The sequence below is a fragment of the Dama dama genome, chromosome 2, assembly GCF_033118175.1.
Source record: "Dama dama isolate Ldn47 chromosome 2, ASM3311817v1, whole genome shotgun sequence".
Taxonomy (NCBI): Eukaryota; Metazoa; Chordata; class Mammalia; order Artiodactyla; family Cervidae; genus Dama; species Dama dama.
The window spans coordinates 8,605,292-8,629,553 of record NC_083682.1 but is presented as its reverse complement, the minus strand read 5'-3'; the positions used below and the strand labels follow the sequence as shown (position 1 = coordinate 8,629,553).

At 53.7% G+C, this 24,262-nt stretch overlaps 1 protein-coding gene across 1 annotated transcript; it reads left to right on the top strand.

The window, feature by feature from the left end:
* The first annotated feature begins 3,270 nt into the window (after nt 1-3,270).
* NAA40 (N-alpha-acetyltransferase 40, NatD catalytic subunit) lies at nt 3,271-17,283 on the top strand. The gene is made up of 8 exons (XM_061164933.1): nt 3,271-3,407; nt 9,450-9,545; nt 10,541-10,593; nt 13,493-13,588; nt 13,662-13,820; nt 13,935-14,018; nt 14,477-14,554; nt 14,802-17,283. The coding sequence occupies exons 1-8, from the start codon at nt 3,402-3,404 to the stop codon at nt 14,941-14,943; spliced, it is 714 nt and encodes a 237-aa protein (XP_061020916.1). The 5' UTR covers nt 3,271-3,401; the 3' UTR covers nt 14,944-17,283.
* The last annotated feature ends 6,979 nt before the right edge of the window (nt 17,284-24,262 follow it).

Below are 24,262 nucleotides of genomic sequence, written 5' to 3'. Positions count from 1 at the left end.
CCTAGGTGGTGTCACCTCCTCAAGGGACTACTGGGCTCACCTCCCAGGCCTGGGTTGGTGTCCAGCAATCTCCGGCAGCCGGGGGGCAGATGGACCCTAGAGTGCAGAGTGGCCAAAGAGAGGGCATGGAGTATCACGGTGGTGGGGTTCCCTGAAACAGCTGACCATGAAGTTCAATGTGGGTGAGGAGGCAGGAGAAACCAAAATAGGCTGGGGGGTTGCACTCCACCCTTCCTCCCTCTGTGAATCCTCTTGCCCCACCCCTCACGCGTCCTTGGCTGGCAAATACTGTTTTCTCCCCTGGAAACCTCCCTATCTTCTCCTCCTTCAAGGGCAAGTTCAGAAGCCCCCTCTATCTACCTCGACCACCCCTCCTCCCTCTCTTAGTTCCCTCTCTGGTCCCTAGGGTACTAGAAACCAGATGTTCTGACCCAGGAATGGGATGCAGGCCCAAGATTTATTCACTCTAGTTTACTGCCATTGTCTCTATGGTCTCACCCAGTCTCATCCAGCTTTAAATACCATTCATACCTGAAATTGATATCTCCAGGCTGGACCTCTCCCCTGAGTTCCAGCCTCTGATTCCTTCACACCTTCATGTGAATGTCAAAAAAGACATCTTAAACCTGAGTGGCCAAAACGGAAGTCCTGGTCTTCCCCTTCCTCACCCACCTTTCTCCTTTCAAAGTTGTCCACATCTCAGTCAAAGGCACTCCATTTTTCCAGTAGCACAAGCTAAAAACCTTGAAGATGTCTTGGTTCTTCTCTTTCCCCATATCCAGTCCATGGGGAAGTTCTTGGATCTTCCTTTAACATACGTCCATGTCTTGAACCCTTCTCCCACCTTCGCTGCCACCCAGCTGGGGCAAGCACCATCACTCTTGTATGGATTACAGCAGTGGCCCCTGCACTGCCCTGCTGTTGACCTTGCCCCTACATTCTTCTCAACCCAGCAACCAGGCAGTCCTATGAGCACATAACCCAGGCCTTCTACTCCTTCCAGACTCTCTAATAGCTCGCTCTAGTTCCAGTCAAAGTGTTTTAAAATCTATAAGTCTACAAAAAAACAAAAAAAAATAAATAAATAAAATCTATAAGTCTGGGCTTCCCTAGTAGCTCAGTAGTCAAGAATCTATCTGCCTGCCAATGCAGGAGACACAGGTTTGATCCCTGATCCGGGAAGCTCCCACATGCTTCAGAGAATGAAACCCATGCACCACAACTATCAAGCCTATGCCCTAGAGCTGGGGAACCACAACTACTGAAGCCTGCGTGCCTGCAACAAGAGAAGCCCCATGCTCTGCAACAAGAGAAGCCACTGCAGTGAGAAGCCCGTGCACCGCAACTGGAGAGCAGCCCCTGCTTGCCACAACTAGAGGAAAGCCGGAAAATAAAAAAGACTCAGCAGAGCCCAAAATAAAGAAATAAATAAAATTATATTAAAAAAAAAAAAAAAAAACCTACAAGCCCTAAAGGATCCTCCTCTAACTTGTCTGATTTTCACTTCCCACACTTCTCCCGCTGGCCCACTTTGCTCCAGCCCATTGTGCTGTGTGTAGTTAGTTCCTCAAACATTCCAATCGTGCTCCAGCTGGGGAGTTTTGGACTACCTGCACCCCCAGCCTGGAATGCCCTTCCCCTAGACAGCCGCTGGACTTTCTGCCTCCCCTTCTTCAGATCTTGACTCAAATGTCACTTCTTGTTTGCCTTCTCCGAACGTTTTAGTTAAAACTATAAATCTGGGGACTTCCCTGCTGGTCCACTGGCTAAGACTCCATGCTCCCAATGCAGGGGGCCCAGGTTCCACCCCTAGTTATCGAACTTGATCCCACATACCTCCACTAAGAGTTCACATGCTGCAACTAAAGATCTTGCAAGTCAGAACTAAAGATCCCATGTACCACAACTAAGACCTGGTGCAGGCAAATAAATATTAAACAAAATAAAAACAAATTATGACTTTCTGCACCTGTCTTCCCTGTTTTATTTTCCTGGATATAACATATATCATCCAACATGATATGTATTTTACTGGTTCATTCATTTAGTTTATTATCTGCCTCTTCCTTCTAGAACACAAGTTCTATGAGGGCAGTGCCTTTTCTGTTGTTTTCTTTGTTGCCTGCAACAGTGCCTAGCACATGATGGGCACTCAACAAATGCTGCTTGAGTGGTTGTTTGGGGGCCACCCCTGTGCTGTGCTGAGGGAAGGACAAGGAGTAAAACCTAACAAAGCCTTTGAGGCTTGTCTTGGGTGGCAGTTTTCTGATTTTCCTAAGTAGGACCCTATCTGGGGAGCTCCTAGAAGCTAATATTCTGGCTCCACCCCTGGAGATTCTGGGGTAGGCCCCAGGGCTGCACAGTGCACAGGTTCCCCAGGTGATGGTGATACAGGTCAAGTGGGGGTCACACTGGTCTGCTGGGATAGACTGAAATGAAGGATGTCCAGGACGCAGGATGTCTCAATTTCACATCACCTTCCACTCCCCATTAAACATGCCTGCCTCCCCTCTGAAGTGTAAGTTCTGGACTGGGACAGCCTGTTGTTCCTTTCTGGGCTCCCTGGGCTCTGCATAGTGTTGGTATGGTGCTGTGCAGTGCTCAGTCCTGTCCGACCCTTTGCGACCCCATGGACTGTAGCCCAGCAGGCTTCTCTCTCCATGGGGATTCTCCAGGCAGCAATACTGGAGAGAGTAGCCATGCCCTGCTCAGCTATGGTCCTAGCCAGTGTTTGAGAGAGCAAACGAGTGGAGGATGAATGAAAAGTTAGAAGACAGCTATACAGATGAATTAAGAAGAAAAGAGTTAGATGGATGAATGACTCTGGTTAGAAAAGGGATTTCAAGAGTTCACGATCTAGAAGGTGGGAAATGTTCCAAACACCTCTCCTATGCCCGAGGGTTGTAGGAGGAGCAGGTATTTCGGAGGTCGTGACGCGTTTGGTCGGCTGGGAAGGTGGCTGCTCCGCGGATGACCAGGTTAAGGAGGAGGAGACGCAGAGGCCAGCGCAGGGGAGGCGCTGCCACCCACCGGGCTGCCCAGCCGCGCGCTTCCCCGAGGGCTGTGAGGCCGTTGCCATGGCTACAGACACAGCCTGGGGAGAGGGGGGGCGGGCCCGAGCTTACGTCATTCCTAGCGCGACGCTTGCTCCGCGCCTCCCGCCTCTTTCTGGTTTGCGAGACCCTCGGCCCGCCTCCCAGGCTCTCCACCTGCGCGCCTTCCCCCGCCCGTCCCTTCGCGGGGCTCTGCGCCGGCGCGGTTCCCGCCAGGGCGCGCTGGGGAGCCCGCGAGGCGCACGCGCAGTGCGGGGCCCGCCGCCGCTCCAGTGTCGCCGCTACCGCCGCCTCCCAGCCGGCAAGTGTGGGAAGGAGGAGCTGAGCGCCACCGCCGCCGTTGTCGCCATGGGGGTGAGTGAGGCAGGGAGAGGAGACGCCAGGGCTGGGAGGGCTCCCCGCTCCCCTTGCCACCCCCCCCCTGCGCCCCCATTGTTCCTTGAACCCCCTCTCACGTGACCCTGACCCCCTCCGGCCTCACGTGACCCCCCTCCCAGCCCCCACATGACTCGACTACCTCAGTCGAAGTGCCCCCACGCCCGGCCCAGCCCTGGGAATCTCCAGGGGAGCCCCCTCTCCGGGCCCCACCCCCTCCGGTGCCCCCCGCCTCTGCCTTCCTCTAGGATCTGTTATCTTCTTGGCGCCCACCCCACCCCCCTGCATCCCCGAGCAGTCCCTGGGTATCCCCCCCGCCTCCGGGGGTCACCCATCACCCGGCTGTCACTAGCTTCGTGGCTTCCCATATCCTAGGCCTGTGCTGGCTTGGAGGGAACCGAGGCCCAGAGGAAACGAGGCACCCAGCCAAGGTCACAGACCCTGACTCAGGGCTCTCGAATCCCCGGCCGCTGCGCTTCCCGCTACTCGGCGAAGCTGCCTTCCCCAGTCTCTTTCGAACCTCTCCAGCAGGTTCCTCTTGCTCAAAAACATTCTCTTCCTTATCGACAGAGGCTTGCCTTCAGGGGCCTCCCAGATGCACCCAAGTGGGTCTTATTAGTTGGGTTGCTAGTGGTATTCACACCGCAGGTGGTTTTGCATGGGGAAGCTGTGCAGAAGGTGAGCAGGGGGCGCTGGAAGGGCACTGGTGATGGCCCCAGCCCCGGATGGATAGTGACCACCTGTTCTGCAGAAGGCAGTCTAGAGGTGCTTTTTATGCCTTTCCGGGGCATGTGCTGATAGAAGGTTGGGCAGAAGTTACTCGCATGTTTCTGTGAGTTCACCTTCCTAAGTCCTAGTTAGAGCAGCACCCGTCACTCTCCTGAACAAGTAACTGGCCCTCCCTGTCACCACGTATCTTAGTTTTTACGCGAAATTTCCACCACCTTTTAGGGAGTCCTCACTTTGGAGCCAGAGAAACTCCAGTTCCAGCCTGATCTTCCCTGACTGGTGGCATGATGTTGTGCCAGTGAGCTGGCCTTTGTGGATTTGAATTTCCTCATGGATGTGGATTTGAATTTCCTCCCCTTTGAGACAGATATGAGGATTAAATGAAATGTAAATAGTCACATGGGTGTCTCTTAAATAGTGGCTGTTATTTTCCCCTGTATTCTCAGCCTTCAGTTTTCTAAAATAGATTTGTGCTATTTTTAACCCATTAGATTTGTCCCTACTGTTATTAACCTAGATTTTTATCCTCTCCACTCAAATAGTTATTGACTGAATGAATCAACTTGTTAGACAGAAATGGTTGTCTTACCCACGTCAGAGCACTTTATGTAATCCATGTCAAAACCTATTCATCGTGTTTCAGCAAGGACTTTTGGACACTGTGTGCTTCGTGTGTAGAAAATCAAGTCTAGAGGCCTTAGGCATATTTAACCTAGATTTTAGTGAAAGGTCCCAGGCCCCAGCTCTTCTGTTGAAGTGGAGTAAAATCTTGTGTCCCTGGTATTACTTAGTGAATCTGCCCAGCATCAGCCATTCCACACTGAGCAGAAAGCAAGAAGCATAACATGCCATTCTGATTCAACACTTCCTCATTGGTTGAGTTGAAACAGCAGGCCTCAGAGACCCTGAGATCATTGCTGCTTCCTCTAGGGCCCCAATCTTATTACTCATACGTTACAGATGTGTTTCTCACAACAGCCCCCACCTGGTTGGTCTCTTCCGGCCTGAAGCTCATTACAAAAGACAGATTTGAATTTCCCTCCCTGAAGCAGAGCCAGAACCCTCTCATTATCCTCATTCTTTGTGGGTGGGGGGCTGTGGACTCCCCACCTCATGTCGGAAGGGTCATGGTTCCTGGTCATCACCCTCCAGCACAGCGCCTCGCTCCGTATGACGGTCTGGCCACTGGCTGAGGGAGAGGGTGGCCTCAGGTGGAGCACCGTTCTCTTCAGAGTTCTCTCCCCTTGCTGCCACACAGGTGTTGTCTCAGGAATTAGAATGTAGAGCTCTGTCTCGGGCTTCCCTGGTAGTTCGGCTGGTAAAGAGTCCACCTGCCATGCAGGAGACCCTGGTTCGATTCCTGGGTTGGGAAGATCCCCTGGAGAAGGGAACGGCTACCCACTCCAGTATTCTGGCCTGGAGAATTCCATGGACTGTATAGTCTGTGGGGTCGCAAAGAGTCAGACACGACTGAGCGACTTTCACTCACTCTCTTTGCCAGAAACGGTTTTTTCCTGGATTCCTTGTGGGATGGAAGCATTGATGCTGAAAACCTAAAGGGTCCCAAATCTTTTTTCTGAAAGGTGCCTCCTGCTCCCATGGGGGTGTTTTTTAATTTCACTCTGTGACCCCTCATGGTCATAGAATTACCATTATGACTAGCAATCATAGAGATGCCACTTTGAGGGGCTTACTGGTGGGCCAGTGGTTAGGACTCTGTGTTCTCACTGCTGGGGGTACAGGTTCAATCCCTGTCAGGGAATTAAGATCCCACAAACTGCAAGGTGTGGCCAAAAAGAGAGAGAGATACTACTTTGATAGAAATAGCAAGGGGAGGAGTTTGACAGCTGCATGTGAAAACAACTCTTCCATCACACTTAGTTACAGCAAGCTTCATATACGTTTAATTGATGAACAGAGCATGGACTTTGGGGTTCAGACCTGGATTTGAATCTTGGAGGATTTATTCAGCAGGTGTTTATGGCTACTAGGTACTTGTAAACAGAAATCCTTACAATAAAGAATTTTTGTATCTGGTATATTGTATCATTTTTTTTTCTTCTCGCAACAGCCCTGTGAGGTAGAGGCATTGGTAGCCCTGTTTTATGGATAAACTCTGGGAGTTGGTGAGGGACAGGGAGGCCTGGTGTGCTCTAGTCTGTGGGGTTGCAGAGTCGGACACAACTGAGCAACTGAACTGATTGATAAGGAAACTGAGGTTCAGAGGAACTGAGTGACTTGTTGGAAAGAGAGTAAATAACTTGCCCAAAGTCACACAGCTATTAAGTGGGAGAGCTGAGAGTCAAATCTGGGTCTCTTGACTCAAAATCCCACACTCTTTATTATGTAAAGCTCCCTTGGGAAAGACAAGGAGCTTTACTCTTCACTGCACTTATTTCCCATTTTAATTAGGAGACTTTCCCTGTGTCCCCGCAGGATAGTCTTACCTCCACAAGGCAGGACAAAGCTAATTGGAACAGTAGGAGACCACTTTTCCTTGCGAGTGCTCGGTTTGGGGGAGAGCTTCTGCCTGTCTGGCGGCCGTAGCCTGTTTCATACCTGGAGTGCAGGCAGCGAAGCGCTTAAGGGGCACTTTCTTTACCCCCAGTCTTGGACCACAGCAGCCCGAAGCTCCAAGAGCTGCCTGGCTTACCTGTTCCCCTACATGAATGAGCCCATAAATCTGGAGACCCGGACCTGGCCCTCCTGCTGCTGGTGCTTAGGAATTGCTTACTTCTAGTGCTTAAGAATGAGACGCTATGGAGGGAACCTAGATTTCATTGCCTTCCGGGTTCTGGACGTCACATGTGCAGCACCTCCGATCCTTCAGCTCTGTATCAGGCTGAGAGAGAGCTAGAGTGCAGGGTGAAGGCAGGGAGCTGGCCTCGATGGTGAAGGTGTGTTGACCTCTGACCTAGCCTTGTGGCTATTCTGTTAGGCCGGCAGTCGCGTCCCCATTTTCCTGGAGTTGGAGTTCCTTTCCTGGAGGCAGAGTTCCTTTCTCAGTCACCTGGCCTGTTTGATGCCAAAACTCATGTTCTTTCTGCCCCATTGCACAGCCCTGGTGATCTTCCGTCTCAGGCTTCCCTGTTCTTTATCCCTACTTCAGTGTGGAGGTGGGGTCTGGGGTGGTACTGTGTGGGCATGTCACGTCAGCTGCTACCATACCAGAAGGGTAATGAGGAATGAATCACCCAGCAGCTGCCTTGGGGACTCCCGAGGTCTCATCTTGACCTTAGTTGAACAGAGCTAAGAAGGTATTGGCCGCAGGTGTAGGCTCTCCAAGTGGGAGACAGCGTGGCTGGGGGGACAGATGCTGAATCTGCAGCCCAGTCCCTGGGATTTAGTCTCCCCTTTGCCATTTGCTCTCTGTGGAACTCTGAACAAGTCACGACATCCCTTTGAGCCTCAGCTTCTTCTTGTGAAAGTGTTCTGCAAGATGAGTGTATTTCTCAGTGTTGTCTTGAAACTCAGATTCCCAGAGGAGAAAAAAAATGGATGCTCTAAAACCTCTTTGTGGTTGAGAAGGGCTAGTTGTGTCCCCAGATCCCAGTGTCACGAAGACAGTCTGCTCTCTTGTTTGTTCCTTCCTCCAGGAAGGTAAGAAAGGGGCTCCAGCCGGCTTCCTGCAGTGCCCAGCCTGCAACTGGTACACAGCTGGTGCTGGGCGAGTCTGTACCTGGAAGAGCCACTTCTGTGAGCTCCTGGTATCGGAACTCTTGCCTGCTGCTTGCTTGTGCAGAAGTTAAGCACTGTCATTCCTGGAGGAACCGAGGGTAGAGTTTATCCAGCAGCTGGGTTTTTCAGCTCAACCTTTCCTGGGCTGTGTCCCAGCTACGGTGGAATTGGAAGTAGCAAAACGTCTCACTGGTGAGGTCAGGAAATGAGGGGTGGGGTCAGACGAGGCCATGTGGCTGGTGGAAAGCAGAGCCGTCTTCCCAGGGCCTTGGGGTGATTCAGGACTCAGACTGGGTGGGCAGGCACCCCCGGGTGCCTGTGCTGCTCTGCCCCCCTCCTTGGGAGGGAGACCGGGAAGTGTTTATTGAACACAGGCCACAGTAAACCTCACAGGCTTAATACTTTAAAGGAGGTATAAAGGGCCATGCTCATCAGTTGAGGGAAGGAGGCTCCAAGAATGGCTGTGGCTTGTCCTAAGACCCGAAGGGAGTACAGGGCAGAAAGAGGCTTTGGACAAGGTCTATTGAGCTTTGGGCTCTTTTCCCTATGTTCCCAGTTTGTTTGTTTGATCATTCTTTGGCAGTGGTGGGTCGTTGTTGCTGCACGCAGGCTCTTTCTAGTGGCGGGAAGCGGGGCCACCTCTTCATCACGGTGCCTGGGCTTCTCGTGGTGGCGGCTTCTCTTGTGGGCTCCATGGCTCGTGGGATCCTCCTGGAGCAGGACTGGAACCCACCTTCCCTGCACTGGCAGGCGACTCCCAACCACTGGACCCCTAGGGAAGCCTCCCAGTTTTTACACAGGGTGAGGGGAGGGTCCAAACCTGGTGTGACCCTCCAGACCAGACGTGCTCCACTTGGAGTTACAGGGGGTTCGCGGTTTGCTTCTCTGTGTGAGGACAGCCTCCCTTTGCTCCTCCCCTGCAGCTTGGCTCTGCTGACCACGTGTCAGTGTGGCCTCTGTCCCCAGGTGAACTCCTTGGGGCCCTTCACTCTGCCCTCGTCACTGGGTGCTAAGTACGCCTGCCACTCACGGGCCTGGGCTGAGCAGCTGTTTTTGGGAGCAGCTCCGTCTCCTTAAGCAGGAGTGCCCCGGGCCTCGCTTAGAAAGGGCCCCACCTCCCCAGGAGGCTGTCCTCAGAGCAGATCGTCATTTCTTGAAGCCTGAAGACACTGAAAAGGCTTTGAATAAATTTATACTTAAGAGCAGCTATCAGCAGCTGCTTCAGATGCCATCGCCTTCCTGAAACCTGCCCTGAATGTGTCTAAAATTACTTGTTCCTGCCTTAGGAGGGAATGAACAGATGAATATTTATTAGGCAGCGCTGAGGTGGGGGGCTCTGCTTCAGTCCTCACAGTGACCCCCTGGTTCCGTGGCCAGTCCTCTTCCCGGTAGGGAAGCGGAGAAGTCTAGCGATGCTCCCATGGTCTCATGACTGGGAAACGCTCAGGTCTTTCCTGCGTGACCAGGTGACCGTGCGTGTGGCAGCCAGACCTGAAGTTCCTGCTGCTGAGACCAGGCACACGAATCGAGGACCGGCCCTTGGGGTCCCCAGAGGGACCTTCTGTCTTTCGTTGGTCACCGCCTTCCAGCCCACTCTGCTTTTCCCTCTTGCAGAGGAAGTCGAGCAGGGCAAAGGAGAAGAAACAGAAGCGGCTGGAGGAGCGAGCAGCCATGGATGCTGTCTGTGCCAAAGTGGACGCCGCCAACAGGGTAACTCTCCCCTCTTTCCCAGTCCCTTCCTCCTGGAACCGCAGCTTGGTTTTTAATTTGACTTCTTTTGGCGCCACCCTGTGGCAGAACAGAGTTACTACGCATCCACACCTCTACTGCCTTCTTGCTGCGGTGGGGTTGGGGTGAGGCTTTGGACCAGCCTGGCTGGGAGCCTGGGAGAGTTGTGAGGAGGACCAGGGATGGGCCCAGGCGTGCAGGGAGGTGTGGAGTCAAGAGAAAGTGGCTGCTGCTTTTTGTGGGTCTGTTTCCTTACCATTGGAAAAGCGTCTGGAAAAGTTTTTATTAGGGTTTTGCATCTTGGGGAGGAAGCCTCCCTAGTAAAATGTGGTATAGTTTTCTCATTCTTGCCTTCAGACATTTATTGCCTGCCTGTGAGGTGCCGCAGGTTGTGCTATGCACTGGGGTTGCAGCAGCCTGGTTTTAGGGGCCACAGTCAGGGGAGGAGTAGCCATGATTCTGAGCACTCGGTGGGCCTGACTGGGAGCGGCTCAGCTTTCCCATGAGCCAGGAGAGATTTGGGTCACCCTTCCTGCCGCAGTTCACGTTCCAGGTTTTGTTATTCTTTTAGTCCACTCAGTAAGCAGTCATACTTTCGAGGATGTGGCCCAGGGACATGATTTTCCATTTTGGATTTTGACCAGGGAAGGTTAGTTGAGGACGTCATAGAAGGACACGGGTGGATCAGGGGCCCTCTCTTCTCTCTTGGGTCAGGTGGGCACTGAGCAGGTTTTATGCTCAGAGGCCAGCGTTTAGTATTAGGCAGTAAAGTTTCTTCTTCCCGTGTCAAACAAAGCTACAACTTTGTTGGGCCTTCTGCCTACACGTGACTTCAGAGCTAAGACAGATGGCGTGTCTGTGTAAGGGCTGCTCTTGGGCTGGGGAGCTGTGCCTCTACGTGGGTCCACACAGGGTGGAGCCGGTGACGGCCAAGCCCACATTTGTGCTACATACTCCTCTTTTCTTTCCTTCCACAGCTTGGAGACCCACTGGAGGCTTTCCCCGTGTTCAAGAAATACGATCGGAATGGGTGAGTGTTCAGCATTCCTACCTGTCCTGTCCTTGCTCTTTAGGAATTCACCTTTCCAGAGTAGGCTTCCTCAGACTTCTTTTTTCTTTGTTAATGAAAAATCAGAAACAATGGCTAGTATCCTGCTGATACAAACCCCTCCATTAGGGTAACAGAGGGATCTGCGGATGAGCAAAGGTGGCCTGATCTCAGACTGACGTCTGTGTGGGGCTTGCTGTGCTCCCCGACCGAGAACTACAGAGCGGAAACAAAGCTGAGAAATCATCTGGGCTGATTCCCTCATTTTAGGCAGAGAACCAAGACTCTGATGAGCTAAATGAGAGTCTGAGCTTCTGGAATTTCTCCCTGCCAGCTGAGGGGACTTTTCATTCTCAGTCCAGCACTCTTTCCCTGAGTATATAGTATAATGGGTAAAAGCCACTTAGGGCTTTGTGACCCTGGACAAATTACTTACCTTCTCTGTGTCTAAATTTTCGAAATAAGTACTTTCCCCACAGTCATCAGAAGGATTGGATGCAGTGTTAGTGCCTGGAACATACTAAAGGCTAGATCCGTGTGAGTTGTTATTACTACTATTGTCTTTACTAATCCAGTTCACTGCCAATTCTGGATTAAAGCCCCACTCCCCTTTTTGTTTCTTTGGTTTATAAAATAGGTACCAGAGATGCTGTTGGCTCAGGGAAAAACCAGGGCTATGATTTTACAGAATCATCACCATGGGTTTGAATCATAATGATGCTTCTTATTAACCGTATTTGGTTAAGTCGACATACTCTTCAAGCCTTATTTTTTATCGGTTAAATGGAGTGATGATGCCAAACTTGCAAGGTTGTTTTACGGAGCACAGAGACTATATCCAGCACTGGAAGTAGGAGCTGGTGTCAGTATTTTAATGAATGAGATAAGACGAATGTAAATGCATGAATTATGATGGAGAGACTCCAGTAGGTAATACTACATTTGCCTTGCATGGCTGTGTCTGAGTTTCATAGTATCACGTTAATGTATTCTTCCTGTCTGTGATCAGATGCGTTACAACTCTTCTCGAAGCTGCATCATCATTCAGATTCCAGGAAGTCCTTTGACATAGTTTGGCTATGACAAACCTAGACAGTGCATTAAAAAGCAGAGAGTCAAAGGTCCATATAGTCAAAGCTATGGTTTTTTCCAGTAGTCACGTACAAATGTGAGAGTTGGACCATAAAGAAGGCTGAGCACCAAAGGATTGATGCTTTTGAATTATGGTGCTGGAGAAGACTCAAGAGTCCCTTGGACAGCAAAGAGATCAAACCACTCAATCCTAAAGGAGATCCACCCTGAATATTCATTGGAAGGACTGATGCTGAAGGTGAAACTCCAGTACTTAGGCCACCTGATGCTAAGAGCTGACTCATTGGAAAAGACCTTGATGCTGGGAAATATTGAAGGCAGGAGGAAAGAGGGGCAATGGAGATGAGATGGTTAGATAGCATCACTGACTCAGTGGATATAAATTTGAGCAAACTCTGGGAGATAGTGAAGGACAGAGGAACCTGGAGTGCTGCAGTCGTGAGGTTGCCAAGAATCAGACACGACTTAGCGACTGAACAAGAACAACAGAGATTCCTTACTGTGATCTCAGTGTTCCCGCCCCACGTTCTCACGACTTCCAGAGACATGGGCCAGCTCTGAAGCAGGCGTTGCCAGTTGACTCTGGGCTCATTTGGTGCTTGGAATTGTGTGTGATTTGTGTGGCTAAGACTGTACTTTGTTTTTTTTCTTTTTTTTTTAAGACTGTACTTTCATGTACTTAAAGAAGTCAGTTGAGTGGAGAATCTATGCTCTCCAACCAGCCTTCAGAAAATGTATAGCTAAGACAGGTGCAGTGCTGTGTTGGGTCATTTCTGACCACTGCATGGTCAGTAGTACAAAGAAAGAAGACTCTTCAGAGCCAGGAGTCCTGTACTCACATGGCCAAGCACACATGTAGCTTATATAACGCACTAGTCAGCAGAGGTGACGGTGGCTTCCAGGGGTGATGTCCTCCAAGGAGTCGAGTCAGTCCTTTCAGAATGTGGCGCTTCCTGGAGAATGTGATTTCACAGTTTGCCAAAGAGTTTAACTGTAATTTACTTAAGTCATTTAGAAGTAAATAGTAGATCGAGGGACTCCCTTGGCAGTCTGTGGTTGGGACTCGGAACTTTCACTGCTGTGGCCCGTGTTCAGGCCCTGGTCAGGGAACTAGGGTCCTGCAAGCTGCATGGCATGGCCAAAAACAAATAGATTGATACCTTAATGCCTCTTTCATTAGTTTAGAGAAACAGAGCTTGGGGTGAACCCTGATCCATTCTGTTTGGTCAGCTGAGAGCACCCCTGTGTCCTCAGAGGAGGCAGCAGGCAGGACTCCTCAGGGGGATGGGGGCTGCCGTCTTCCTGAAGGGCCTGAGGTCATCCTGCCACTTTCGCAGGTGAGGTTGGGAGATAAGAACAAAGGGCTCCCATGGGTGCCCAGTGAGGACTGGATTCAGAAATGAAAGCAACAGGAAAAATGCCTCAGGGCAGGAACTAAGGGAACAGAGAAGACTCAGGTGTTTATAACAAAGTACAGAAGAGCAGGCAGAGAAAGCAAAGAGATAGCCGAGAGGGGCAGGAGTTGACACAGTGCTGAGTCTGATAAGGACGGTGCAGGGGGGTGGCAGGAAGTGGGGCTTGTGGTCAGGATAGTGGTAGGCTGGTGATGACAGTCGTTAATCTCAGCCTGAATGGCTTCGTTCCTTCACAGGCACCTTCTGCAGTCACGTCCGGGCTCAGCTTTTCCCTGTAGATTAACAGACCAGGAGCGCCTCGTCGTCAGGCTGTCCGGGCAGCGGGCGGTGCTGGGCCTGGCGCTGGCTCCAGACGCCTCCTTTTCCTCTTCCAGGTTGAACGTCTCCATTGAATGTAAGCGAGTGTCCGGCCTGGAGCCGGCCACCGTGGACTGGGCCTTCGACCTGACCAAGACCAACATGCAGACCATGTACGCTCACCTGGGTGGGAGGGGGCTGCCTGTGCTCTGCGGAGTCCCTGTCCTGACTGCCGCTGTCTCCCAGGTACGAGCAGAGCGAGTGGGGCTGGAAGGACCGAGAGAAGCGCGAGGAGATGACGGATGACCGAGCCTGGTACCTCATCGCTTGGGAAAACCGATCGGTGCCCGTCGCCTTCTCTCACTTCCGGTTTGACGTGGAGTGCGGGGATGAAGTCCTGTACTGGTAGGGGCCATGGCGCGGGGGTGGGCACTGGGGAGGAGGCAGAGGCCACGTGCGTGTCTGGGCCTGGGCCAGGCCTCACGGCCCCTGCAGGATAACTCTGCTTTCCTCCCCCAGCTATGAGGTGCAGTTGGAGAGCAAGGTGCGGCGGAAAGGCCTGGGGAAGTTCCTCATACAGATTCTGCAGCTCATGGCCAACAGGTGGGGTGTGTGTGTGTGTGTGTGCACGTGCCGCTCTTGGGAGGAGCTGTCTCTGCCGTACGCCTGGGAGAGGGGCGGTGGGGACAAGGCTCACAGGAGTGTTCTGGAAGAAGAGTTATCTAGAACCTCCCTGCCCTGCCATGACTCCACATTTGGTGCAGTGGGCTGAGGGCAGCAAGCACCCCTGAGTGCCTGTTCTGTGCATCTCCACTGGGACGCAGAGAAGATGCAGAGGAGAAGTCAGTCAGGCGGGGAGCAGCCTCGTGTCCAAGGGCGGCACCACCTGAGACGGCAGAGCGGGGCTCAGGAGCATTCCCAGCAGCAGGCAGGAGACGGCAGAGCGGGGCTCAGGAGCACTCCCGGCAGCAGGCAGGAGACAGCAGGTGGAGGCACGAGAGAGCACGTGTGATTTAGCACCTGTTTCTCCTTCTGGAAGGTTCTCTCTGCTTCCTTCTCAGCACACAGATGAAGAAAGTTATGTTAACGGTATTTAAGCACAATCATGGCGCCTACCAGTTCTTCAGAGAAGCGCTGCAGTAAGGAGCTGGGCCCGGGGTGGGACCCCCTGGGCGGCGGCAGCTGCTGGCCCATGTCTTTTTCCCTATCCTGGCCCACCTTGTCCTAATACGGAGCTCCTGGGCCTGAGGTCCAGAGGGCTGGGGCTGGGGGAGATGGTGTGGGCACGCCTCTGGCCTGGTCCCCTGCCCTGCTCCTGAGCCCTGACTCCTGGGGTGGAAGGCATCCGCCGCCCCCAGCCAACCCTTTCCTCCTGCCTGCCTGCAGATTTGAAATCGATGACTCTTCCCCAAGCATGTCCGGCTGCTGTGGGGAGGACTGCTCCTATGAGATCCTGAGCCGGAGGACCAAGTTTGGGGACAGCCAGCACTCCCATTCGGGCGGGCACTGTGGCGGCTGCTGCCACTGAGTCCCAAGCCAGCACGCACTCTCCAAGGCCTGTCCTCTCCCCGGTCTCCCGCCGCTCTCCAGGTGGCCTCCTCAGCCCCAACTCCGGGGAGGGGTGGTCTGTCTGCCCCTCCTGCTTTCCCCTGGAAGGGCAGGCTGCCGGGAGGGGCAGCAAGGGGCCGGGCACTCGGCGCGTCCTTGCACAGTGGCTCCCTTCTCATGCGGCCCTCGGCCCTGAGCGTGGGGCTCCGCGACCTCCCTGCCGCTGGGTTCCTGACAAGCCCCCTCCCCGCCACACACAGCTGGACGAATGGAGCGTTTGTTCCCAGCTTCGTGAAAATCCTGGAGCCCTGGGTCAGGCTCTGGCTGGTTCCCAAAGAGGAATGGACTCGGCGTAGGCTTTTGTGCCGAGAGGCTTCAGAGTGACTCCCCCTGTTCGGTGGAGGGGCTGCTCGATGGAGACCCTTGGAAGGTCTTTTATGTCACAACTTGGGGAAGCAAGGGCGCTCTTCCTGGCTGTGCCTTTGTGGATTCGCAGTTAGAGTGGAGTTGTCCCGGGCACCAGCCGGCTTCAGGAGCCCGTGGTTGTCAGCGAGGTGCTGAGGGGCCAGGAAGTAGCGTCAGGGGGGCCTGTGTGGGGACCATGGCTTCTCTGGCTTCTGACCGGGCTGCATCCCGAGCTTGGCCCTGTGATCCCAAGGCGGTGACCCGAGGTTTTTGTTCATAGGAAAGAGCTGGAGCCTGGCCTGCTCGTCTCCATCCCCTCTCGCTGCCTCCCTCTGCCTCTCGCCTGCCCCCCACCCCGTTCTGACTCTCAAGGGGGAAATAACATCAGGGAGCCCCTCGTCTTCCCCCTTATGGCCCCTCGTTCCTGCCATATTTAATGCTGTTTCCTCTCATATCTTGGTGCTGTTAGCTCTCTGAGGGTGGGTCTCCTTCCCCACCCCCACCCCCGCCCCCACCCCCAGCCTTCGGAGAGCCCCCAGCCAGCAGCAGGCCTCCTGCCTGCATCCCCCAGCCTGGCCTCTGCTCCCTCAGGGAGGCCCGCCCTGGCCGGCGGCACGGGACGCGGCCCCACAGCTGCCCTCCCTGGTGGCAGGTGGGCGGGGGAGCCCCTTCCTCTCCTCTCGTGGGGTGGACAGGGCACAAGGTCAGAGCTCAGGCTATCCCTCATCCCCAGACCTTACCCTCCTTCCAGGGAAGAGAATGACCAAATCCTTATCCAGGAAAAAGCACCTGCTGCCTCCCCTGGGACAACTGGAGCTCTGCCTTCCAGAGCATCCCAAAGGTCCTGCCTGCGGAGTGTTGATCCCAGGAGGTCGGTCAGTGCTTCTGACCTCAGTCAACTTACCCCAGTCCCTGCCCTGGCCCAGGCCGCCTGTGTTGGCCTGTCTCCCTGAGGCTGCTCTGGCTTCTCCCCCAGGCTCCCACGTGTGTGGGGCCGGGGCACACAGCCTCCCTGCTGAGCACTCTGTGATGCTCTGGACTGCCCAGCGGTGGACGTGGCACTCCCTTGGAGAGGGCCGCGCACCTTCACACTGGAGCAAACCCACCTTTGGCCCACTCAGCTGGCTCCCAGGAGATTTTACCCAAAGGGGAGGGTTTTCATTGCTAGGAGGACATTAGAGGGTTCCTTCTAAGACTCATGGAACAAAGGAAGCATATTTAGGAAGAGCTTTTCCTTTGATCCCTGCTGTCTGTCAAAGGACACAGAATGATAAATATTCATCATTTTAGATCATGGATTTCTGATAACCTCCCACTCACAGGGCCCCAGAGGGACCCCAGTGTAAATCCCACATAAAGGGAGTGAAGTGTCCATGATTCTTTCCCTTCACTGGATACCTGGCACTGAGCCCCATTGGTCAATGGACACTTGGTGTGGGCCCTGCTTGTCCAGCCGCCTCTGCCACCACCCAGAGGCTGCTGGGGATGGGGGGTGGTCAGGTTGGGCAGGGAGGTCACCCTGTTGCCATTGAGCCTGTTCAGTTCTCAACCATCAGTCTCCATTTCGCCAAGCTCTTGGTTTTAAGAAACAGCAGGTCTTGTACCAGGCTTTTTGGTTTGTTTGGGGCATGTTAAAAAATAATTAATTTGAGATTTGTTTTTTAGTTGGTTTCCACTCTGTTTCAGGTTATTTGCATTGATATCAGATGTGTACATGACATGTGTGTGGTTCTTTTTAACCCTTCCTGTTTTTTTTTTTTTTTTTTAGAGGAAACTTTGGAGATAATACGCCTTCTTGAGAGATATATATATATATTTTTTTCTTTAGCAACTTGTTATCACTGGAATCAAAGGGAAAAGTGATCTCTTTGCGTTGGTTGTATTTGTGTGTCACAAATAAAAGACACTTTGTTCAGCTGCTGGGACGGCTTCCTGGTGCCGGGGTGCCAAGGCAGCAAAGGGCTCAGACCATCCAGCGTTGGATCTAAACCCCCGGGGCACATAGCTGTGATGGCCCCACACCTCTTCCTGTGAAGGAAGCCTCAGGCGGGGAAAATCTCAGGGCGTTTGAGGCGAGGAGCCAGACGTGGAAACTGAGACCAGCGAATGCATATGTTTGTGCCACTTCTCAGAAGCCCAGGTCAGAGGTCAGAGGTCTTCTCCTGAAGGGTGTCTGCTTTGCTCGTTGGAGAGTCCCAGGCCAAGTGTTGGTGACATTTAATATCTGCAGGCAAACATAAATTCCAGAACATTTGTGTGGGAGTTGAATAGGAGAGCGTGTCGGTGTTTCTGACTTCACTGGGGTACTCAGAATATTCTTCGTCTCTTGAAAAGATTCTGGCCCCCTCTTCACTTAGGAAAGACAGAGGCCCAAAGGAAGGGTAACTCACGTCAGGCCTGACCGGCCAGGAGAGTTACGAGCTGGGGGAGGCTCAGGCCTCTTGAGTGTGCCAGACGGAGCCATGCGGCTTCTCCCAGGGGGACTCCCGCCGGAGCGGGGCCTAGGGCGCAGGGGCAGGAAGTGGGCCGGGAGCCAGAGCTCAGCGCATTCCGCGGATGCTGAGGGCCAGCCCCCTCGTGTTGCTGCCGGCAGTCACCTCTGCCTGAAGGTGGAGAGGGCGGCCAGGGTGGAGCCCTGAGCCCCCAGAGTCTTCGCGCTCTGGTGGGACAGTGATCTGAGGAAAGGGGCAGAGTCAACAGCTGTCTTGTAGCTGCCACATATTGTGGCCTCAGCCCCGTGGGTGGGGGCACAGCCGGGGACGGTGAGTGCAGCTCCTTTACCCTGGAGACATGAAGGAAGGCACCCCAGCCCTTGGGGAAGGAGACTATTTTAAATGCTGGAGCATCATTCAACAGTCTTCTCATGAGAAGGAATTCCGCTTCCACCACCCCACCCCCCACCCCCAAGTTCTTTGTTCCTTGAAAGTGAAAGTCTCTCAAGAGTCCATGGAATTCTCCAGGCCTGGATACTGGAGTGGGTAGCCTTTCACTTCTCCAGGGGATCTTCCCAACCCAGGGATCGAACTGAGGGCTCCCGTGTTGCAGATGGATTTTTTACCAGCTGAGCCACAAGGGAAACCCTTGTTCCTTGAAGGCTGTTGTAATCCCAGGCAGGAATTCCTTGGAGTCACCGTCCCCTTGCTGCAGAGTAAATGACCAGATCTAGAAGGAATGGAGGGGCCTCCCTTTGCCGCCACTGGCCTTGTCTGCCCTCCACACCACTTCCTAAGTACCAGGCTCCCTCTTTCGTCCTCCGAGGCAGCTGCCCCCACCCCTGCCTCCATCTGCAGCTCAGACCTCATCATTCAAGTGGTACTGGCTGGAGTGCCCACCCCCCTCACTCCCACCACTTCAGTGAGCAGATAGAGCAAGAGGCACAGTTGCAGGACAAGAGGTCCTCAACTTCAGGCAGAGCCTGAGCTGGTCTGAAAGTTTCCCCAGTGTGCGAAACCTGGTCACTGGATGGTTTCGACCACCAGGCTTTGAAAGTGGCTGACTCAAACCTAGGCAGGTTTATTACTAGTTTTTTCTGCTTTTCCCTCTTCAAAAGTATTAACAGGTGGTTTCTCATGAGGCCAAGGGTCTAGGGCAATCGGGAAGATGCTGCAGAGGCACCTTGGAGACTGGAGAGCCCGATGCCCTCGCACTGTTGCTTGGCGGCGGTGGGGAAGGAAACTGGCATTTGGTGATCCCCTGGGATGCCAGTGGCCACTCACCCTTGGTCTTCACATTGCCAAGGGCCCAGCAGGGTCTGCATCCGTCTGCAGTGCCCTGTCCGTGGTCGTGCCTCCAGACAGGATGCTGTGGGCATGCAGGTCCTTGTGGTGTCCACGTCACGTCTGATGATGGAGTTGTGGGTTGTCTGGTTGGTCCTGGTGGACTCCCTGCCTGGCAAAGCCAACACCTGTTGGCCTGACATCTTCTCTCAGGTCCTGGCCAGTAGGGGCACTATCTCCTGAGAGAGGCTTGCCTTTTGTCCCATGCAGGGAGCTGCCTAGAAAGACGGGGACTGGAGCTGAGGTCAGTGTCAAGGCATGTCTGCCCTGCGGGGGCAGGCTCATCCCCAGCAGAGGGCTGGAGGAGGGCCTTAGGACAGAGCCAGAGCCAGCGGTGATGACCTGCCCTCCGGAGGAGGGGAAGCAGCCGTAGTCATGTCATGCTGAGGCCGGGGTCACGGATCCCAGGTTTCTCCCAGTGTCCCTGCAGAGCCCGGGCTCCAAAGCGCACAGCCCAGGTTAGCCCCCTCCGACCTGGACCCTCTGCCCCGGTGGGACGCAGCACCCGCGGGGGCCCGCTTGTGGGGCACGCACGTTTCTGCATCGCCCAGGTCCTGCCTGTGCCATGGTGGACAAGGCAAAACCGGAACACCCGCACTTGGGGCTGTGGGGCTCCCTGCTCTGAGAAAATGAACGTCCGCTACAGGCTGGCAGGGGAAGGGCCGCCCTGTGCGCAGGGTCGGACACCCCAAGTTTGGAGAGAAGAGATCCTACAAAGGGACCAGGCGAGAGGACTTGGAGCCGCTCGCAGAACAAGGTTGGGGTTGCGGCCATGAGCCGAGGCCTGACAGCTGACCTGGGGGTGGCTGCAGCCGCCGTGGATCCCCAGGGGTGTGACCAGAGGCATAGCCTCAGCACGGGCTCGGATGCCCCCTACGTGACAGAAGATTCAGTGTCTTGTATGTGACCTGGGCGGTCCTCAGCTTGCTGTTGACCTTCGAGTTGAGTGGGACCTCTAGTATTCTTGCCTGGAAAATCCCATGGACGGGGGAGCCAGGTGGGCTATAGTCGGCGGGGTTGCAAAGAGTCAGACACAGCTGAGCATGCATAGCAGCACAGCCCGTGTGTATGTGCTTAGAAGGTAATATACACACGGTGTGTGTGTGGGTGTGTGCGCGCGCACACACACATTGGTGAGCAGTGCCCGGTGCTCTGCCCAGGCCACACACGGCTTGTCGTGGAGGCTGTGGCGCACACAGATCTCCCTGTTGTCCAAGGTGGGGGTGCTGCGCTCCGTGGGCTACTTGAACGAAAGGATGCTGTGCTTGTCCAGGCTTCTTGCCCACATACGAGTCCTGGCCAAGTCCATCATGACGTCCTAGGGAGCTGGGGAAGGAGGCCTTGGGTGTGTTTGGGGGGGTCCTCTAGCCCAGCGGCCCTTTCCCCTGAGGGTCTCAGTTTACCCATCTGTACCACAGGGCAGGGGCTGTGGCAGGCAGACTTGATGACCTGACCCGTGCTTGCACAGGTGTGGGGGACCTTCGCCAAGCCAGAGCCATCGCCACACACCAGCTGGCTCGTCACTCTTGGCCGCTGACTGTGGGTGGCGCCCCCCCCACAACCCACAGCCTCCTTTTGTCTTGGCAGCTGTACTGTGCAGCTGCCTGCAAGGGGAGGGCCGCGCCCGGCCCCGCCCCCGTGTGGCTCCGCCCCCGACAGCTGCGTTTCCCCGGGGAGGGCCGCGCCCGGCCCCGCCCCCGTGTGGCTCCGCCCCCGACAGCTGCGTTTCCCGGGGAGGGCCGCGCCCCGGCCCCGCCCCTGTGTGGCCCCGCCCCCGACAGCTGCGTTTCCCGGGGAGGGCCGCGCCCCTGCCCCGCCCCCGTGTGGCTCCGCCCCCGGCAGCTGCGTCCTGGCCTGGCCCAGGGTGTCTGGCGCCTGGTGACAGCTGCGCCCCAGGACGAGCAGATGCCCCTTCGCACCCTGCTTCATCCCTGTCCGACCCCCGCCCGGGGGCTCCTCGCTCCTTGTTGAGGACAACCCAGACCAGAACCGGCTCCTCCTACCCCTCTCCCCCCACCTTTTTTTTAAATTAAAAATTTTAAAAAAGACTGAAGTATAGTTGCTTTACAGTGTTGTTCCAACCTCTGCTGTACAACAGAGCGACTCAGTTACACACGTACGTACATTCGTTTTCACACTCTTTTCCATTGTGTTTTATCACAGGATATTGAGTGTAGTTCCCCTTGTTGTTGATTAGGGCCTTGCTAGTTATCCCTTCTAAACGCAGTAATTTGCATCTACCAACCTCGAGCTCCAAGTCCATCCCCTCCCTCTTGGCAGCCACAAGTCTGTTCTCTGTGTCTACGAGTCTGCTTCTGTTTTGTGCATAGGTTCACTTGTGTCGTATTTTAGATTCCACGTGGAAGTCATATCATATAGTATTTGTCTTTCTCATTCTAACTTACTACACTAGTATGATAATCTCTAGTTGCATCCATGTTGCTGCGAATGGTATTGCTTCATTTGTTTTTATGGCTGAGTCCTTTCCACCCATTTTTGTGTGAAAACCCCCATTTTTGATTTCTCTGTGTGACCCCTGGCATTCATAGAGATACCACCTTGATAGGAATAGTGAGGGGAGGAGTTTGACAGCTGCCTGTGAAAACAGCACTTACATCACCCTTTGTAACAACAGGCGTCCTATCCATTGAGGTGATGTAGTGGAGGGAGCATGGACTTTGGGGCTCAGACCTGGATTTGAGTCTTGGAGGATTCGTTCAGCAGGTATGAACTGAGCTCCTGCTGGGTGCAGATGAAGCGGGTGTGACCGCGCCTCTAATTCTGGGCCTGTACCGTCTCGTGGGAGTGGAGAGACAGGGCTGCTAGAAGACCTCTGAGAATCCTGCCCATGGGCTCTCTGAACCTGAAAGTTATCTCACCTCTCTCTGCCTGCTTCCTCAGCAAAGAAGTAGGCACGCATTCCTTACTGAATTATTGTAAAGATTAAATCCCCTCCCTCTCCTGGGACCTTCCTCCTTTGGACAGTGAGTCCTTCCTGAGCTCTACAAGGGCCTCCTGCTGCTACCCCCACCCTAGGGAGACAGTCCCCACAGGCCTGTAGAGAGGCTGCACCTGACCTCAGCTAGCGCCCTGGGGTGGGGGTCCCTTCACCCTATACCCCTGGTGCTCAGAGCCCAGCCCTCACTTGATGTGCCAGGAGGGGAGTTCAGGTCAGTGGGGTGACTGGAGCTGTGCGTATTTGGGGGGCAGGAGGCTGAGGGATTTATGCCTGCTGCCCCACAGGGCTGAGGTCTGACCTCCCAGGACTCGCGGCTCTACTAGAGAGAGCAGTTGTTGGGCCAGAGCCTTTAATGGACAGGGGCCAGGCCTGGGGTGAGGTCACCCAGTGTGTCTCGAACCTGAGCCTGGCCAGTAGGGTCTGGAGTCAGCCCTGGGATGGGGCACCGGGGGTCTTCCCAGCCCACACATGACCATCAGGACTGGGGGCCCAGATGGGGACACGTCTCAGGAGAAGGGACCAGCTCTTCCACCCACTCCCAAGACTTGGGATCTATTCTTACTGCTCCATTCAGGGGAGGGGGTGGAGCAGAGGGACAGCTTGGGCCCTTGGATCAGAGCCAGGACTCAGGCTGGGATCTCTCGGGCTCGTTGCAATGCAGGAGAGATTCCCAGCAATCTGAGTGGAGTGGGCAGTCCTGGGGAATGAGCTCCCCGTCCGTGCAGACAGTGCGGTAGTTACCAGGGTGTCAGAGGAGATCCCTGCCTCCCAGAGAGTCTGTCACTCACAGGCAAACTTCCCTCACTGGGCCAGGGAGCTCCTTCTCTGTGCTTGTTATTCTAATGGCAAAAGAAGTGCCCACAGGACTTCCAAGAGCTTCCCCTGCAGGGGCTGCAGGTTCGATCCCTGACCTGGGAACTAAGGTCCTGAATGCTGCATGGTACGGCTGGGAAAAAAAAAGTGCCCAACGTGCAATCTTGGGAAAAGATTGCAGCAGAAAAGGACCATTTCCCACCACTATCTAGAGTGTTGAACCACTGTTCAACCCTTGCGTGAACTAGTGTGAACCACTGTTCACAATTGTGTGTGTCCGTCCAGACTTTTACTTATGCATATTCCTAACCCTAGGGATTTTTTTCTTTGTTTTAGAAAAACAAGACCCTGTCACACTTCATGTTTTCTTTGCTTCTCATTTGTTTTAAAACTTTTAAAAACTGAAGTATAACAGGTATTGTAACCTAATATCAATATCAGCTTGTGCTGTACTGTGCTTAGTCACTCAGTCGCGGCTGAGTCTGCAACCCCCATGATCTGTAACCCACCAAGCATCTCTGTCCTTGGGGATTCTTCAGGCAAGAATACTGGAGTGGGTTGCTGAAGTGTAACAGCTGAGCTATTTCAAATCCTAAAAGATGATGCTGTGAAAGTGCTATACTCAATATACCAGCAAATTTGGAAAACTCAGCAGTGGCTACAGGACTGGGAAAGGTCAGTTTTCATTCCAATCCCAAAGAAAGGCAATGTCAAAGAATGTTCAAACTACTGTACAATTGCACTCATTTCAAATGCTAGCAAAGTAATGCTCAAAATTCTCCAAGCCAGGCTTCAACAGTACATGAACCATGAACTTCCAGATGTTCCAGCTGGATTTAGAAAAGGCAAAGGAACCAGAGATCAAATTGCCAACATATGTTGGATCATAGAAAAAGCAGGAGAATTCCAGAAAAACATCTGCTTCATTGACTACACGAAAGCCTTTTACTGTGTGGAATACAAGAAACTGTGGAAAATTCTTTAAGAGATGAGAATACTAGACCACCTTACCTGTCTCCTGAGAAATCTGTATGCAGGTCAAGAAGTAACAGAACTGGACATGGAACAACAGACTGGTTCCAAATTGGGAAAGGAGTGTGTCAGGGCTGTATATTGTCACTCTGCTTATTTAACTTACATGCAGAGTACATCATGTGAAATGCCGGGCTGGATGAAGCACAATTTGGAATCAAGATTGCTGGGAGAAATATCAATAACCTCAGGTATGCAGATGACACCACCCTTATGCAGAAAGTGAAGAGGAACTAAAGAGCCTCTTGATGAAAGTGAAAGAGGAGAGTGAAAAAGCTGGCTTAAAACTCAACATTCAAAAAACTAAGATCATG

What these genes read in the sequence shown, in the direction of transcription:
- NAA40 (XM_061164933.1), top strand. An exon ending in AAGTGGACGCCGCCAACAGG is followed by an intron (nt 9,546 to 10,540) that starts GTAACTCTCCCC and finishes TTCCTTCCACAG; the next exon opens with CTTGGAGACCCACTGGAGGC. An exon ending in TTCTTCAGAGAAGCGCTGCA is followed by an intron (nt 14,555 to 14,801) that starts GTAAGGAGCTGG and finishes GCCTGCCTGCAG; the next exon opens with ATTTGAAATCGATGACTCTT.